Source organism: Hermetia illucens, chromosome 4, assembly GCF_905115235.1.
Source record: "Hermetia illucens chromosome 4, iHerIll2.2.curated.20191125, whole genome shotgun sequence".
Taxonomy (NCBI): Eukaryota; Metazoa; Arthropoda; class Insecta; order Diptera; family Stratiomyidae; genus Hermetia; species Hermetia illucens.
In genome coordinates, this window is record NC_051852.1 from 127,221,091 (window position 1) to 127,240,435 (window position 19,345).

The 19,345-nt window shown below is 43.3% G+C and overlaps 1 protein-coding gene across 1 annotated transcript; it reads right to left on the reverse strand.

Annotated features, from left to right (window-relative positions):
- Nucleotides 1-4,140: 4,140 nt before the first annotated feature.
- Nucleotides 4,141-15,933, reverse strand: LOC119655165 (lysozyme 2-like). The gene is made up of 2 exons (XM_038060913.1): nucleotides 15,668-15,933; nucleotides 4,141-4,350 (listed from the first exon to the last, which is right to left on the reverse strand). Exons 1-2 carry the CDS (start codon nucleotides 15,879-15,881, stop codon nucleotides 4,142-4,144), a joined length of 423 nt encoding a protein of 140 aa, XP_037916841.1. The 5' UTR covers nucleotides 15,882-15,933; the 3' UTR covers nucleotide 4,141.
- Nucleotides 15,934-19,345: the final 3,412 nt, after the last annotated feature.

Below are 19,345 nucleotides of genomic sequence, written 5' to 3' on the forward strand. Positions count from 1 at the left end.
GAAGGGTGTAAATTCCTCCGACCGACTCATGACTTCATTTATATTGCGTGCCAACCGACTGTGTACGCTGGTAAATTTCTTATACCAGAAATTCTGTCCCCGATCCAGACCTGGGACCGTCCAGTTCTTCGAGCTGTTTAAGGCTCGTCGAACTTCCTCTTTGGTAACATCCACAAAATTCATGCCAGCCGTATTGGCATGGCGGGTGCCTTCGGCGGTGATCCACTCAGCATGCTGGGCGGGTAACCCCCAAAGGTCACCCCAATATTCTTTCGCTTCCGTCAACGAGAACTGCGCTGTATGGACGCTGGACGTTGGAATTCGTGAAGAGATCTGAAAAAGCTCCACTGGTTCCTCGCATAAATTGCATTCTGGACACGTCTGGAATGACTTTCGCCATACCGTCGTAACTGACTGCATATGACAGATTGATTTTATTATTTTTTAGTTATTTTAGTATCTGTTTTTTAGTTCTTTGCTTAAGAATTGTTTTGGTTTCTCGCTATTTGGTTTTTTTTTAAATTGATTTTTTTCATGGTTAAATTTAGTTCTGGCTACTTCATTTCGCGTTTCCTTTTAACATATTTGGTTAATGAATCATAATTAACATTCATTGATTTGAGGATTCCTTTTGTTTGTCCTCCTCTTTCGTCTCTGCAAAACTCTCACAATTAGGGACTTGCTCCAAAATAAGGCCTGAGAATTTCCAGGTATAGGTCAATAAACACCTAAGGTAGGAGAAATAAGGATTGAGACTCTAATCCGCCGGCGATCTTCCCCCTCGGTCGCGGCACTTGGGTCCGGAAATTTACAGTTCCACGCATGTGGCCGAACCGTATTTTTTAAGGTTTTATGTAAAACACACACACAGGCACTTTTCGACTAAATCCATTCGAACGAAATTTAGTGGATAAATGGGAACTATGAAATTCCACGCATACAGCGAGTGATATCAATTTAGGAGGAGTTTAAAAGGGGGCTCCCCATACAGGCAAAGGGGGATTTTAAAAAAATGTTCACCGGATATAGTCGTGTAGGGTATCAAATGAAAGCATTGATTAGTACTTTCCGAAACTGCATTAGTTTTGGCGTGAATTGCAAACCGCGCGAATAAGGAATCAAAATGTACACACTTAAAGTGAGACAGGACTAGTTTTCAAAAACTACCCAACCCAAAAATCCGAAAAAAATCGGGATGGTGGGCTTAGGTGAAATCTAGGCCTCAAAATATGTCCCATTCCGATATCTACTCAAATAAACTTACTAATAGTATATTACCAACTTTTGCCAAGTTTCATGAAAATCCTACTATTAGTGTCAAAGTTATAGCAATTCATTCAAACTTATCAATTTCTTGCGAATTAACAGCACCTTAAGCCGCACAAATAAGATGCTGACGTCAAAATTGACGCTCGAGTAAAATAGTAAAATTCCATTCAGGAAGAATCTAGTTTTCCCCAGCCCTTTTTAAGGTTTTTTGTAAACACAAAACCTTATTAAAATGGGTTTACTGTCTGTCTGTCCGTGACACGCATTATTATGGGTGACGGTTATAGCGATTGACACCAAATTTGGTGGTAAGGAACAATCCTTTTACGTTGAATTTAAGGAGGGGTCCCCATACATGTAAAATAAGGGTGTCAATTTTTTTTTCATCAAATATAGTCAAGTGGGGTATAAAATTAAAGGTCTCGTTTCATTTCGAGGCCGGTCTACTCATTCTCAGAAACTACTCAACCGAAAAATCTGAAGAAAAAATCAAAAAGCAGCCACTGTATGGTGCCTAGGCTCCAAAATGCCGTTCATACAGATACCTGTTCAAATAAAATTAATATTAGTACATTACTATCATTTTTAGTAATTGGCTGGAAAACGCCCCCTTAAGTTCACCCTAGAATGACGAATGTAGCAATGTAGGCTACAAATAGAGCATGATCCTACCCAATTTGGTGAAAATTGCACTATTACTAATAATGTTATAATAGGTCAAAGCTGTCGCTTCTGTGCAAATTCAAGACTTTGAATGTCAATATCAATTGAAAGTGGATATTTTCGCATAATATATGCATATATTACCTGCTACGTACTAATGGGAGAAATGCGCACTCAAATCTCTTTATAAAAGGAATACATAAAACCTTTCATACCTGAAATGTTCAGCTTCCGGTTTCCCGACTTGTTGGTATATGTTGTATGTAAAGTTGTTCACATTTGCTAATAATATTAAATTCTGAATGTGAAGCGTATGAGATTGACTATTACCAATATAGTTCTTTCCATCCAATGGTTTATTTAAATCGCTTTCTAAAAAATAGAGTCAAATAGAATTTTGAACTATGTGACACGGAGTTGTCAGGCACTCATTGCTCTTCACATCTTCTTCTTTTTCTTCAACCTTTCTCCCATTCACAAGCGCGGTCAGCTCGTCGTGATCGGATTAGCCATTTTATTCTATCAAATGCCGCATCTGGATGTAATTTCGGGGTTTTTCAATCTCCATCTAGCGTAGCAATCCACCGTTGTTTCGGCCGGCATTTTGGTCGCTTACCATCGACTTCGATGTTCAGGATAATCTTCTAGTTAGCGCGAATTACGTGACCATACCATTGAAGACCCCTCCCGCGAAGTTTTCCCACGATCGGTGCAACCCCATATCGATTGCAGATATCCTCATTTCGGATGTGATCAAAACGTGTTACGCCACTTGTCCAACGCAACATCTTCGTTTCCATTACCCCAAGACGCCTTTCATTGTCTTTTACAGTCGGCCAACACTCAGAACCATAGAGGGCGACAGCACGGACGACATTGCAGTAAATTTTTGATTTGAGACGTTTGCTGATACACCGATCACAAAGAATACCAGTTGTGAAATGCCACTTCATTCAGGTTGCGTTAATGCGTGAAGCAAGTTCATTACGCAGTTCTCCATTGGCTGATAGCATTGTCCTGAGATATTTAAATCGCTCAGTTCTGGGCAGGTCACTATCGCTACGAGAACTGAGCGATTTAAATATCTCGAGTCAATGCTATCAGTCAATGGAAAACCGCGTTATGCTCCTCACATAGGGAAACACAAAACCTTTTATACGTGAAGCGTCCAGCTTCCGGTTTCCGACTTGTTTGATTTTCATTTCAGGTTTTAGCTCGCGTATTGGTTTATTTCAGTTGGCTTGCGCGATTCCCGTTTTATTTTTTGAATATTTTCAAGATCCGTTGCGGTCGCATGCATCGATATAGACACATGAATTTTCTAGAATGACACGAATCTAGAATGACACGATCGAAGGGCTGAAAGGAACCCAGCAGGAGCAAGGTAGAATGTACACGATGGACAGACGGGCAGATGGACAATGGACAGATGGACAGACAGACAAACATACAGAGAGGCAGGCAAATAATGAGCACAAAACCTTCATTTTTTTTCGAAAATATATGATTATATAACTAAGGAGTAGGATGTTTGGCTTGCATGGAGACTTTAACGTTCACAGATTCTCTGTACAGATTTGAAAGGAAAATTAAGTCGGTGACATAAAATATATATTTAAATACACTAACTTTTGTTAAGGCGTAGTTGGAAAGCGATTTAGGGCATTGGGAATGGAATGGTGGAAAGGATTAAAGATGCTATGAACTACGAAATAAAAAGAATACTGTGTACAAAAAGTCTCCCAACAACTTGGGACCAAGATTTCAAGAAACAAAAAAAAGGTCACACGCTGTGAAATGGCAGATACGATAATAGATTTCTGCTGCGCTGTAGTTTCAACCGATGCCACATCTGAGCCCTATTTTACAAAATATTAATCAGGACCTTTCATTTGTTGCAAGGCTAGGTTCGGAGAAAAGAAGAGCGTCGTCAAGCCCCTTATAAAATCATACCATTCTCTGAATGCGTACATATGTTACCATTTTGCATATGATAATCAGACAGACAGACAGACAAACAGTAAAGCCCTAAACTTATTTGGTTGTAAATCCCATCATCTTACCACATTCTGGGCACTTAAAACAAATCTGATCCCGCACACGAATTTTAGTTTACAGTTCAATTTTAGTCCTAATCATACCTTGCATAAATGTACCAAAAACCGAATCTTTTCTGAAATGCTCTTTATTCAACTTTCAGGTAAAGAACTTAGATGCAGTCAGCAACACTTGGGGCAGTTCCGTTACAATAGTTGAGCCATCCGTACCAGGCCTTGAATCCTTGTTGTTGGTAGACAAGTTGGACACACTTCCAGGAGGCTGGCAAGTTTCCGAGAAGAGCGGTACTGGCGAGTCCACAGCTATTGTAGGAGGAGACGTTTCCTTGACACCACCATTGGTTGTTGATTTGGAAGAGACCAAAATTTTGGGTTCCGTTGTAGTTGATGGCGAGGGTGATCATGTGGTTACACCATAGTCATGGTAAAGGATACGAGCCATCTTGCAACGGCTGTAGATCCTGGCTTGAGCACAGGAAACAAGAACGAGGAGGGCAAAAACTGCGATGGCTTTCATTTTGGAGATTTCGGTTCTTCAAGACACTGAACGAACTGATGAGGGTTCGTTTCAGTAATTACTCTTTTATACCAGCCTCAAATTCAAAAATAGACTTATCTTCCATTGTATTCGAAATTGCACCGTATTTCAGATATGAATCTTACGCACCTCATTGTATTTCTTAATTAGTGCTCATCGACGCTCGATGATTATGGTCAAGTGTTCTGTTTTTCCTTTCCGAAACATTTTTTTACTGATAAGGAGACAACCAATTTATGGATTTGAATATTTATATGAATTTGATGATAATTAGACCTTTCTTTTTCGTCGATATCTATTTGATTTGCCGATTGTTCTATTATTATGTGAATAAATATGAGAGGAGTGTTTATCGAACACGTCAAATCTTTTATTGTATAAAATGGCAGTAAACAATGTAGCCATTTCGAGGCACTTTCTAAGAAAGCAATCAATATTTTCATCTTCTTCCTGGATTTTTAGTAGGACTCGAGTGCATGAGTAAAATGTAATAAATAGTATTCAAACGAGGCCCTTTTGGAATTATGCAGTACTTGTGTATTTCGACTCAGTTATACGGCAGTCAAATATTGTATTGGCTTAAGTCGCTTCGACTGCTATTCTTAATCCCTCTAGTAATTTAGTGACGTAGTATTTACTCGTTATTCTCTATGATACCTTTGGGATTGTCTAACCTATGTTGGTGACCGGAAATCCAGTTTGCCTCAGATATTTGCTGTCAGACCCCCTGTGGAAGTTTCATGCTGAGTCCGACGGTACTGCACCTACAAATATTTGTGTACGGTGGCTGTAGGGCTAGTTGCTCGCTTTGGCATAATTCAGTTGAGTTACTGAAGAGGTCCACCATGGAAAATTCATTGCGACTGTCAGAAGGTAGGCGAAGAATAGTTGAAATTATGACCATATAATTGAGGCTCTGAAGCACTCATCCTTCTATTCCTCGGCGATTGTCAAAAAATCGACCGTGGCAGGGATGTTCACCTCTGAAATGCGTCACAAAGCATCTGCACCTATGTACATTGTCCTTACTGGAACTGGCATATGAAGTTCAGTTGCCGAAGTTGGCGAGTAATGCGAACGGTATGCCTTCTAAGGAATATTGGGGTTATTTGATTGCCATGTACGCGGCTAATAGTTCACGATCGTAAATGCTATAGTTCCGTTGAGCTGTATTCAATTGTTTGGAAAAGAAGCCCAATGTCTACCAAATTAGGTTCACACACAGGGGCAGCACCTACGATGTCTGAGCCATCAACGAATACGGTTAGGGGCGCATCTGATTGAGGGAATGCCAGGAGTGTAGCATCTACCAGCTGTCATTTGGCTAGCTCAGTTCAGCTAGACGGCTTCTGTAGGTTACGCAATTACGTGCGAGTCTTTGGTCTTAGGCCCAGACAAGTAGGCGTTGAGGATTGCATTTATAAGAGACCTGTTCTACAAATCCACCAAGAATCCATACTGGCCCAGGAAGTCTGCGCCTAATGTAGGACTGCTGATGTCCGCTATAACAAAACGCCATGAAAACGTTCGTCGAATTCCCAGACTTACGTCCACGTGCGTGTAGCCGTCAATGTGTATGGTAGAGGAGTTTACTGCCGCTGGTAGAAGTTGTTGCGGGATCAATTTGTAATTACGCAATACCGTGCGAACTGACACGTCTATATCAGTGTCAACATGGTTAGGCGGCGTGGAGCTGCTTTCTAGGTAGCCCCCGCTGGAGCTCCCAACGAGTTTAGCTTTTTGATGCCATGAACGTGCACGGGCTGGTACACTACCTTGCCTTGTCGGCAAATAAGCGGTCGTACCAGCAAAGTGCAGGACTCGTTGAGGACCCCAGCGTGCGACTACTCGATGGTCCATTTCGATTGGCGGAACGCGAACAAGTTCGAAATCTACCTCCCGACTATTGCCGCTAGCTTAGAGACAGTAGCTGCGAGGGTTACGACCATCTGCTGAAACCCGATAATTTGGCCCGTGGCTACCCGCGACGTTTCGCTGACCAAGGAAGGAGTCCGCACAGGCCAAAATAGCCTGAATGCTTCCCAGGAGTCGCTGCAACTACAGCGACTTCAGAAGCTCCACTCCGAATTTGTGCCCACCAAACTGCTTCATATACCGCGGTAGTTGGCTCGGGGAGCGAATACATAAGGTGAGTTAGGTCAACAAGTGATTCAGCTTTGCTGACTAATTTACCGACAGTCGCTCGATAAGGGTGTCATTTATCTTTGAGTAAGAGCACTTTTCGGGTATGTCGTTGATGAATCCAATGGACTCCTACGATGAATCCAATGGAGCCCTACGCTTTCGTGTGAAGATACAAAAGTAATTTTTGGTTGAGTAGATAAACTAGAGCCACTACTTGAAAAAGCGATGGAACTTGCTGAAGTGGTGGTTGTAGTTTCACTCGGGTTAGTGGCTGATATGCTCCCAAAAGTAAACACAAGTTTGGCTACCGGCTCAGAAACTTCATTCGAATCAATGGAAGCTATCGAACTGACGATGGAAGCTGACGATGCTGCAGGCTCGACCGGCTTGGCCCCAAAGGTAAATGTCGCTGCACTCACTGCCGATGCAGGACCGGAAATACGGCTTTCTCTTTTTAAAGTTTTGTGTGAAACAAAACCTTATTAGAATCGAGTCGATGTATGCCTGCCCGTCTGGTTCCTATGGATGGAGGTGACAATCTTACAAAGAAACTGCCGCGTCAGGCACTTTCACCGCCGCAAACCATTACTTCGCGGGGTGGACTGCGATTTAAGCGACCAAGCCTTCCATTCTTCGCGTCCTTCTTGCGCGCTCCGCTTTTCCAAGTTGCTCCTGTATTCTTTTCATTGCGGAGTTCACCATACACCAATTTCCCTCCGACTTCAACATTTCCCCGACGATGTTCTGCGGGCTTAGGTTGGTTTCAAGGAGTCTTCCAGACTCCTCCTCTCTGAGAAAAATCGTCAACAGTGGAACATAACATGCTCCAGGGCCTCAGATGTGCAACCACATTCACGACAAAAGGGAAAATCATCCAGCCTGAATTGGTGCAAATACTTCCTGTCACCACCATGTCCTAGCAGGAATTACGTCAGATGGTAGTTAATCTCGCCGTGTCGTCGGATCCACTCCTCAATACGGGGAATCAAAGTGTGGGTCCAGCGACCCCTCTGCGAGTCATTCCACCGTTGCTGCCACTTCTCCAGCGACTCTCGCCTTGCCGCCTTTCGGTATTGTGCATCCTTTTCAGGAGGATTCATTTTCCTTTTCTCGAACAGGCAGCGAGTCTCACTTGCAAGAATGTCTATGGGGATCAATACCGCAATAACACGCGGTAGTGCTTCCTCCCAAACTGGTGCTGCATATAATAGTGTGGAGCGAACCATTCCGGCCACAAGTAATCGTTACTGTATCTTGGGCCTCCAATGTTAGGCATCATCCGCGCTAATGATCCGCTGATATTTACCGCTTTCTCACAGGCATAGTCCAGGCGTCCCTTGAAATTGATTGTAGCGTCAATCATCACCCCTAAGTATTTGATAACCCGTTTCGAAGTGATTATGTGGCCACCAGCATGAATATTAATCGTATTCCTCTTCCTACGGTTGGTAATCAAGACCGCCTCCGTCTTTTGTTCCGCAAGGTCAAGTTGAACCATCACCAGCCACGCTTTTATGGTGCTAATGATTTCGTTAGCGTACACTTCAACGTCTTCAGGTTGTTTGGCAACGACAACCACAGCTAGATCATCTGCGAAACCGATTATCGTGGCCTCCTTTGGCACGAGAAGGACAAGGCCCCATTGTTTATGACGTTCCACAGGAGAGGACCCAACACTGAGTCCTGTGGTACTCCTGCGGTGACGGTGTACTACTTGGATCCCTCATCCGTGTCGTACCAAAGTGTCCTCTCCGAAAGGTAACTGTCGAGGAGCTTAGTCAAATAACTAGGGACACCCGTTTTAGCCAGTGTGCTTTTTATTCACTCTCAGCTGGCGGCATTGAACACATTTTTGATGTCCAACATCACCACGGCGCGGCATTTTTAGACGACATCGCGTCTCGAGCCGCGATGTCGTTAAGTGGGCTTGTCGAAATCCAAATTGTCGGTCCGATAGTCATCCTTATATTCAATGAAAGGGAGCAGTCTGTTGTAGATGACCCTTTCGAGCATCTTTCCTGTTATGTCGACGAGGCAAATCGGTCGGTATTATAATGGGTGTCCTGGTGCTTATTTAGCTTTGGGAGCAAAACTGGTTTTACCTCTTCCACCGGTCGGAGAAAATTCGTTCTACCATGCAGGTTTCAAAAACGCTGATAAACCAGTCGGGTCTGGTTTTAACAGCGAATTTAAGAGCTCTATTGGGAACAGTATCCAGACCGGGTGCTTTGTTATCACCAATTCTCCAGCAAATTTGCGCAAGTTCCTCCTCAGTTACCGCAGGTATGATGTAGACTGTACGGATAGCTGAATGGTTAGAGCACAAGGCTGTCGTACGGAAGGTCGCGGTTCAAATCTCGCTGGTCGCAGTGGAATTTGTATCGTGATTTGACGTCGGATACCAGTCGACTCAGCTGTGAATGAGTACCTGAGTCAAATCAGGGTAATAATCTCGGGCGAGCGTAATGCTGATCACATTGCCTCCTATATGGTGCTGTAATCCTGTAGTGTACCGTTACGGTCTTGAATGAAGTGCTCTAACACACTTCAAGGCCCTAATCCAACATGGATTGTTGCGGCAACGATTATTTATTATGGTGTAGACACCCAACACTTCCTTGTGATGTTTGCGCTCCTCTTTATCCACGATATCGAGCAGAAGATGCGGGCAGGTCAGTTGTGTATGCCTTTCCGTCTGTCTATCTCTCTGTCACACTGGATTCATTCGGAAATAGCTGAACCAATTGTCAGAAAATTTGATCAGTTATTACCTTTAAATCCCTTTACGTATAGCAAGTGGCGCCATTTTATGTTGTGTGTGAGCTCCCTCAAATATGTGAAGGGACGGTGTACATTTCTTTTTGCAGAATATAATCGAGTGGGGTAGTGTAACAGGTCACGTTCTCAGAACCTACCCAACCGAAAAATCTGAAAAAAATGACAATGGTGCATCCATACGAAGTGTAGCACTCTAAATGCATATCATTTCTATCTCTGCTAAAAAAAATAATAATTATTACCATATTTTATATAAATAATTATTACCATATTTTAGAAATTTACCATGAAAATCACCCTTAAGTTCATCCTAGAAATTTGAAATTTGGTACCGTTATAGGCAATTATGTATTATAATTTTGGAAAGTTTGGAAATAATCCAATGATTATTAACAAAGTTATAGAAGGTCAAAATTATGCATTTCTCGTTAATTTATCGCACTCTAAGATGAATATGACGCCATCGGCAGTGTTATGAACGACTAAGTTGACATTTGAAGACATATCAAGGAATGTTTAGAACTTTTAGGCATGTACAAATGGGAAAATGTGCCTAGAACATTTCCTACAAAAGATGAACACAAAGCCTTTATACCCGATGTGTCCAGCTTCCGGTATTCTGACTTGTTGGTGCTGTCAAAGATCTACTCCAACAGGCCAGTAAGTACCAATCTCTAGATTCTAGAAGTCCAGGAATCGAATTGGAATAGTTGCGAGTTAACCGACATGATGCCGAACATAATCTTCAAAGGTGGGAACCTATCAGTAGATAGGGACTTTAAAGAGGAGGAGGGGCACAGTCTCCATAGTATATTAAATGGCAACGTCTAACATTTCATTGACTTTGCAAGTAGCAGAAATTTAATCATAAAATCGACATTCTTCCCACACAAGCTCATTCACAAAAGGGCATAGCCGCCTCCAGATTCCGTTACCTTCAGCCTGGTGAATCACTTTCTCATCAACAGAAGATGGTTCTGCGGCACAAGTATCCTGGAACTACGATCACTACATGGCAAAAAGCGTCTAAAAGTGCGGAATTTCAAAAAACCGCGGAAAAAAAGCCAACCCGCTTCGAAAATTCGAGGTTGGGAAGAGAGCAGATGATTGATGAGCGGAAGAATACAAGGTAAAACTGGTGGAACGCTTAGGACCTATTCTCCAGAATCTCACGGAAAATCCCATAGACGATACATGGTATGTCAACTTCAGAATCTTATTTACATGGCATGCAGTAGATTCGTGCAGAATTGATGAGTTTGAACTGCTATAACTTTGGCGCTGTTGGGCAGATTTGCATGAAATTTAGCGTGCGTATCCGAGACAATGTCCTTTATTCTGGTGCAAATTTGGTATTTCTAGGATGAACCTAAGGAAGTTTTTCCAGTGAATTTCTAAAAGTTGATAATATACTATTATGAAGATTATTTGCACACACATCGCAAAGGGATAGATCTTGATGTATTGATCTCATATAAACCCACCTTCCAGTTTTTTTTCGGATTTTTGGGTTGGGTAATTTCCGAAAATTTGATAACGGATATGACTATATTAGATGAAAAAAAATTTTGCACTCCCCTTTGCATGTATGGGGCTCCCTTTTGAACTCCATGTAAATTCATCATCATCAACGCCGCAACAACCGGTATCCGGTCTAGGCCTGCCTTAATAAGAAACTCCAGACATCCCGGTTTTGCGCCGAGGTTCACCAATTCGATATCTCTAAAAGCTGTCTGGCGTCCTGACCTACGCCATCGCTCCATCTTAGGCAGGGTCTGCCTCGTCTTCCTTTTCTGCCATAGATATTGCCCTTATAGACTTTCCGGGTGCGATCATCCTCATCCATACGGAATAAGTGACCCGCCCACCGTAACCTATTGAGCCGGATTTTATCCACAACCGGACGGTCATGGTATCGCTCACAGATTTCGCCATTGTGTAGGCTACGGAATCGTCCATCCTCATGTAGGGGGCCAAAAATTCTTCGGAGGATTCTTCTCTCGAACGCGGCAAGAGTTCGCAATTTTTCTTGCTAAGAACCCAAGTTTCCGAAGAATACATGAGGAATGGCAAGATCATAGTCTTGTACAGTAAGAGCTTTAACCCCATGGTGAGACGATGCGAGCGGAACAGTCTTTGTAAGCTGAAATAGGCTCTGTTGGCTAACAATAACCGTGCGCGCATTTCTCATCGTAGCTGTTATCGGTTGTGATTTTCGACCCTAGATAGCAGAAATTGTCAACGGTCTCAAAGTTATATTCTCCTATCCTTATTCTTCTTCGTGGTTGTGTTTGACCAGCGCGATTTGATGTTGTTGGTTGATTCGTCTTCGATGCTAACGTTGCCACCATATATTTTGCCTTGCCTTCATTGTTATGCAGCCCAAGATCTCGCGCCACTTGCCGCCTGCTCGATCTGGATGAAGGCAGTTTGTACGTCTCGGGGGGTTCTTCCCATGATGTCGATATCGTCACCATAGGCCAGTAGTTGGGTGGACTTGAAGAGGATCGTACCTCTTGCATTTACCTCAGCATCACGGATCACTTTTTCGAGGGCCATGTTAAAGAGAACGCATGATAGGGCATCCCCTTGTCGTAGACCGTGGCTGATGCCGAATGGTTTTGAGAGTGATCCTGCTACTTTTATCTGGCCTCGCACATTGGTCAGGGTCAGCCTAGTTAGTCTTATTAATTACGTCGGGATACCGAATTCTCTCATGGCCGTGTACAGTTTTACCCTGGCTATGCTATCATAGGCGGCTTTAAAGTCGATGAACAGATGGTGCAACTGTTGTCCATATTCCAACAGTTTTCCCATCGCTTGCCCCAGAGAGAAAATCTGATCTGTTGCTGATTTGCCTGGAGTGAAGCCTCTTTGGTATGGGCGAATGATGTTCTGGGCGTATGGGGCTATCCGGCCCAACAAGATAGCGGAGAATATCTTATAGATGATACTCAGCAACGTGATACCTCTATAATTGCAGCACTGTGTGATCTCTCCCTTTTTATGTATGAGACAGATAATGCCTCGTTGCCAATCGTCAGCCATTCATTCGCTGTCCCATTCCTAAAGTCCAAGTTGATGAACCACTTGGTGTAACTGGTCGCCGTAATTCAATCGGCTCCTGGCGACTCATGAATTTTAAGCCCATGAATTGCACGGACTGTTTCTCCTAAACTTGGTGATGGCAGTATTTATCCGTCGTCTTCAGTTAACGGGACCTCCAACTCGTAGATGTTCTGATTGTTCAGTAGCTCATCAAAGTACTCAACCCATCGCTCTAATATGCCTATTCTGTCGGAAATCAGATTTCCATCTTTGTCTCGGCAGGATGAGCATCGAGGTGTATAAGGCTTCATCCTGCTGAGTTGTTGGTAAAACTTCTGCCCCTGGTGCGGTTGTTCCCTGTTCTTTTCTAGTTCGCAGACTTGTTGGTTCTCCCCGGCTTTCTTTTTCCGTCTGTGAAGTCGCTTTTCCGCTCGACGGAGTTCGTGATAAGTCTCTGCGCGTGCCCGCGTTCTTTAAGAATGCAACATTACTCGGTATGCGGCATTCTTCCGTTCCGTTGCTAGTTTACATTCATCGTCAAACCAGTCGTTCCGACTCCTTTTGTGGCTGGGGCCAAGTATGTTTGTGGCCGTATCCATGATAACATTCTTCAGGTGATTGTCAAGATCATTTGTTGATGCTTCATCTCCAGGTCCTCTGTTGACTGCGGTTATTGCGGCAGCCATTTCCCTCGTGTAGGTGTCGCGGAGGATTGTGTTGTGGATGGCTTCAGTGTTCACTCTCACCTGATTGTCAGAGGGGATTCTAGGTGGTATTGTTATTCGAGCTCGGAGCGCCATGCCAACGAGATAGTTATCCGAGTCTATATTGGCCCCCCTATATGTTCTGATATTCATCAAGGCTGAGAGGTGGTGGTTCGATCAACACGTGGTCAATTTGGTTGAAAGTGGTCCCGTCTGGAGAGGCCCACGTATGTTTGTGGACCGCTTCTCGCGCAAAACAGATACTTCCGACAATCATTTCGTGTGACCCTGCTAATTTAATAATCCGCAGTCCGTTATCATTTGTTTTTTTCATGTTAGCTATGGAAGCCAACGTATCGCCTGAACACGGGCTCCTTCCCTTGGCTGTTAAAATCCCCAAGTATGAGTTTAATATCATATCTGGGGCAGGCTTCAAGGGTTCGTTCTACTGCCTCGTAGAAGGTATTCTTCTCCGACTCTTCAGTCTCCTCTGTAGGGGCGTGAACGTTAATGAGGCTTATATTTCTAAACTTGTCTCGCAAGCGCAGAGTGCATAACCGTTCGCTTATGTTTTCAAAGCCGATAACAGCAGGTTTCATTTTTTGGCTGACTAAGAAACCTATTCCGAGCACATGGTTTACTGGATGGCCGCTATAATATATGGTGTAGTGGCTCTTCTCCAGGAAACCGGTCCCTGTCCATCGCATTTCTTGTAACGCTGTTATATCAGCCCTATATTGGGACAGGGTATCGGCAAGCTGTTCATCAGCTTTCTCTCTGTACAGGGAGCGCACGTTCCATGAGAAAATGCGCAAATCGTTAATCCGTTGTCGTTGCCGGATTCGTCGTTGTAAAGTCCATCCTGTCCGAGGCTCCTTTCGTGGCTCCGTAACATCGGTTTTCCGTGTAGGGTTGTCAGCCCTACCCAAGCCCCAGCCTGGGGGACCAGTTGGTACAGTTTGTCCCGTTTTTAGGTGCGGGAGACTCGCCTTCATCCTTCTCCGTCTGCAGCTTTTCGTTACGAAAGAGCTGCCAGCGGTCACCACGTGGAGGTGGAGATAGGGTTTGGTAGTAGAGCTGTTGGTGTTGGTTCAGCAGGCATTTCCCAGGTTTTATGCTCCATCGTGGGTACCAGTCCACGTTTTGCTCTGGGACCTATACTACCCTTTGACCACCATGCAAATTTATTTCATCCTATAAGTCAGATTGCATAGTGCCTATATGTCCATCAAAGTTCGTTCGAATCGGGATTGCCGTTTTGGAGAAAATTGCGTGTGACAAGGTTTTGTTTTACACAAAACACTATAGTATTTGAAGATATAGATAACATAACGAAAAAGATGAAGGTCCGTAAAGAATGGGGAAAGGAGATAGACGCGGTAAAAATGCTACCAGCAGCCTATTAGCGTTCGGATTTGGTTGAACATATCGGGAATGCAACACAATATGCCCCAGAGAGATGGAATCCCACGTTTGCTTGGTCAGGGAATTAGAAGTTCCCATAAACAACAATGATTTTGGTACGAGGTGTACCATCACAAAAGAGCTTGTAACTAGTCGTAATCGTTTCCGGGGTCCTGTGAGGTCCAGATGAAGAGGAGGAAGGATCGCTTCATAAGGATTATAAAACATGTACATATGTACACGATGCTCCGACTTTCGTCCATAATATGCCAGGACAACGAAAACTTAATTTGCGGATAGGGACTGTTCCCCCACAATAAAGTTGAAATCATCCCTGTCATTAACACGTTCAAGTTGAATAAAATGTTGAGTTTGACATCACCACTGACTTCCCTCGGAACAATTTATCGCAGCTTCTCCGGTTTCCGCCTCTAACGATGGAAAACCATCGACTTTGACGGGGACCCAACGTAACTTTTTCCCAGAGTGGCTGACGATTAGGTCACCCTAGCAAGACTGGCTTGTCCGAAAGAGCTGAAGAGAGTAGAAGCACACAGTTGTGGTTGCCTCCGCCCCATTTGGAGGATATTGGAATATATACATTCGCATGAAAATTGCTTCCCCAGGCCAGATCTGTAATCATTACTACCGTATCTATTTATACAACGGGGCTGCCGAAATCCGCACTCTCGATCTGCTAAACCACCGCCTTGCTCGATGAGTGAGAGCAGCCTTTGGGATATCAGTTTCTTAGCGGATTTGATTAGATGCAAAGAGAACTAAAGCCTTCGTATGTTACCAAAGACAAATACTTTTTTGAAATGCTCTTTATTCAAATTTCGAACCAAATGTTTAGATACAGTCAGCGACACTTGGAGCAGTTCCGTTACAGTAGTTGAGCCAACCGTACCAGGCCTTGAATCCTTGTTGTTGGTAGACAAGTTGGGCACACTTCCAGGAGGCTGGCAAGTTTCCGAGAAGAGCGGTACAGGCGATTCCACAGCTATTGTAGGAGGAAACGTTTCCTTGACACCACCATTGGTTGTTGATTTGGAAGAGACCGAAATCTTGGGTTCCGTTGTAGTTGATGGCACCGACGGCTTGATCGTTGAAGGATGATTCGTGTTGAATCAAACAAATCCAGTTGGCGAGGGTGATCATGTTGGTTACACCGTAGTCGTGGTAAAGGATACGAGCCATCTCGCAACGGGTGTAAATCCTGGCCTGGGCACAGGAAACAAGTACGAGGAGGGCAATAACTGCGATGGCTTTCATTTTGAAAATTTCGGTTCTTCGACGATTCAAGGAACTGGTGCGGATCCGTTCCAGTTTTCACTCTTTTATACCAATTTCAAGTTCAAAAATAGATTTATCGTCCATTGTATTGAAGATTGCAGCTTATTTCAAAAAACATCTCATGCATTGTATTCCTCAATTAGTATTTGTCGACGCTCGATTATTATGGTCGACTATTTTGTATTTTTTTTATTGATAGGAAGGCATTCGATTTATGAGTTCGAATATTTGTATGAATATCACAATTTTTCAATATATCATATTTTCTAGTTATTTGATTCGCAGATTATACTACTTTTATTGTGAAAAATTTTAAGGATATGTGGTTAATACACGTTAACTAAGGACTGAAATGCGTATAAACTCTGGTCTGCGGTATTCAAATGAAGGAAAAGCGGAATTAGTGCTACTAATGCACCAAGTGACATCAAGTGTGATTCTTCTGCTGCCAGCAGAAGGGACGCTTCCTAGATATACAAATTATTCGACACCCTAGACAGTCTGCCCATTAATGCAAACAGGAAGAGTGTAATCAATCACACTGAGATCAATCACACTGAGAATCTCGGTTCTGTTATTGACCTTAAGTTTGAATCTGCTGCTAACTTCTTCAAATCCAAGCCTTCCCGTTCGAGGTTCACAGGATATATACAAACGTCGAGATATATACATAAAGATAACATGGCCCATCCATCACCGATAACGAGAAAAAAATGATCGGTGGCAAAGTGCGTGGTGGTCAAATATAATACCAAGAACGAAAGCAGAAATTAATAACTTGGTAAATGCCTGCTGAACCAACCTAAATAGCTCCCTTACCAAACCCCATCATTCCACGAAGACATTTCTACCGCGCCTAAAAACGATATAAATTGTATCAACTAGTCCTCTAGGTTGGGGAGTTGGAATCTATTTTACCGTGATGGACTCCGCAATGAAAACAAACAACCGCTCCCTTGGAACTTGCGCTTTCTGTGCAGAATAAAAGCTGCCAAGCAACTAGGCGATACCCTGTTCCAATATGTCACAGTGTTACAACAAACACGCTGGACAGGGATCGGTTTCATGGAGAAGAACCTCTACATTACATATTTTTCTGGCCATTCAGTAACCATGTGCTGGTAGCAAGTTTTCTACCCAGGCGGAAAAATGAAACCTGCTGGTTCCGGCTTTGAAAACATAATCAAAAGCTGTTCATTCTGCGGTTGCGAAGTAAATATCTAAATATATTACTGATTAACATTAACCTCCCTACAGCAAAAACTACAGGGTTGGTGAGAAATATCTTCTATCAGACGGTGAAACAAACCCTTGGACTCTGCCAGCTAACTGAACATTTCAGCAGCGGTTCAAATCCCACTGTTGAATCTGTGTCATTTGAAACGATCGTTAGAAATACATGATTTGTGCGGAAAAACGTCGTTAAATAAATACGACTCCCTCTAAAAGGACCTTTCAACCAAAGTGACCATGTGCCAACCGGACTGCAATATGGTTGATAAATGCTCGAAAACTACAGCACTTTGAATTTACTATGAAAATCAGGCGAGAGTGACACTGCAACCATCCATATCAACATCTTGGTAACATTTATAAGAGAAAAATAGATGTCGCAATAACCTTACAGAGATCCTAGTGATGAACCGCCTAGTGACAAACCGCCTTGAAAGCTATATGAAAAACGTTATCGTTGATATAACCACAAACCTATTAAGTCCCAGTTGCAAAAAGAGCTGGACCAACTGATTGTATGTTGTTGTATGTTACCAGTGGACCAGACGAATGTTGCATACCGGGCAATGCATCAAACCCGAAGACTCACCCACCAAGCGATGGGTTGAGTACTTTGACAAACTACATAGCAACCAGAATATCGGTGATCTGGAGGTCTCGCAAGGATGCTGTCACCAACAAGCATGGAAAAAACAATCCGCCAATTCATCAGCCAAAGCGTTATAAGTGGTAGCCGCCGATGGAATCGTAATCGACTTTTTAAGTACGATGAAAATGAGTTGCGCCAAATTCCACATCAACTTATGCTCAAGTTTTGAGACAGCGAATGACGGATATCGGGGCACTTTTGTCATATACATTGAACGCAGATATCACCCAGTAGAGCAGTTAAAGAGGTATCACGTTGTTTGCGCCAGGATAAACCCATAAGCCCAGAACATCTTTGGCCCCACACCAAAGAGGCTTCACTCCAGGCAAATCAATAACAGATCAGAAGTTCTCTGCGCGGTAATGAATGGAAAAACAGTCGGAATACGGCCATCAGTTGCACTACCTCTTTATCGACTTCTAAGCCGCCACAGCCAAGCCGCGTTCAAGGAAAGAATCTCTGGAAAAATCTTTGGCCCCTACAGGAGTATGGGTTTCCGAATAGCTACGGTCTTGAATAAAGTGCTTTAATACACTTCAAGGCCCTAATCTAATTGGATTGTTGCGCCAACGATTATTACTATTATTACAGGTGAATGGACGATTCTAGACCTGCATAAGGATGAAATTAACGAGCTACACCACGACCATCTGGTTGAGGCTACAATGGAACTCAAAAGGTTACAATGTGAAGATCATCTAATCTGTATAGTTGAGGATGACCTTGCCTAGAAAATAGATAAATCTATGGGAGAAAAGGAGAACGTGGCAAATCCTGTATCAGATAGAGCGACTGTATAGGCCAAGTCCACAGACAGCCTATGGGGGATACTGGGTTGTGGGATCTCGGCAAAAGCCAGTATATATGTAGGTCCTTACTATGGGAGGCGTAGACGAACTATGCAACTGTGGCTGACTTCGCTTTGGGCTTTAAACTGTTCTGAGGCTTTAACGCAATGCTACCGTAATAATAGTTGTTAATTTCTTTGGAACGGCCATCATGTGTAAGGCATCCCAGAAAGCCTCTTGCTGTTTTTACACTTCTCCAGACTGATTCGAGAAGTATTTGTGTAGTCGGTGCAGGAGGATTAGGAGTGAAAACCAGCCTGCTCTCTGTCCTTCTAACTTTTAAGGTAATTCTTGATGCATTCCAATTTTATTTTCACGATGCGCAAACATCCACTAAGGATGAAATTTCACTCGATATCATCGGTTTGACAATTGTGGTGGAATGCTCCTCCCACCCCTCCAACTGCTCATAATGGTGGATCAGAAACTTTGCGTTAACATCACACATAAAACCAACATTGAATTTAATTTGTCAGGGCGTTCAGTACTCTGCATCTTTCGTAGTTTCCGACAGTAGTGCAGTACTTTACCCCCCGTCGCATCTATCAATCGAGCTCTCAGCTTATTACGCTCATCGAACCACACCAGCGTTTTTGTATGATGAAAGAGTTATTGAATTTGGACGCTCTGTTTTCCTGCGATGAAATGTAGCAATAATAGCGACCGTTATATGAAGGTTCGTTTCGTGGCCGATATCAATATCTTTTTTATTA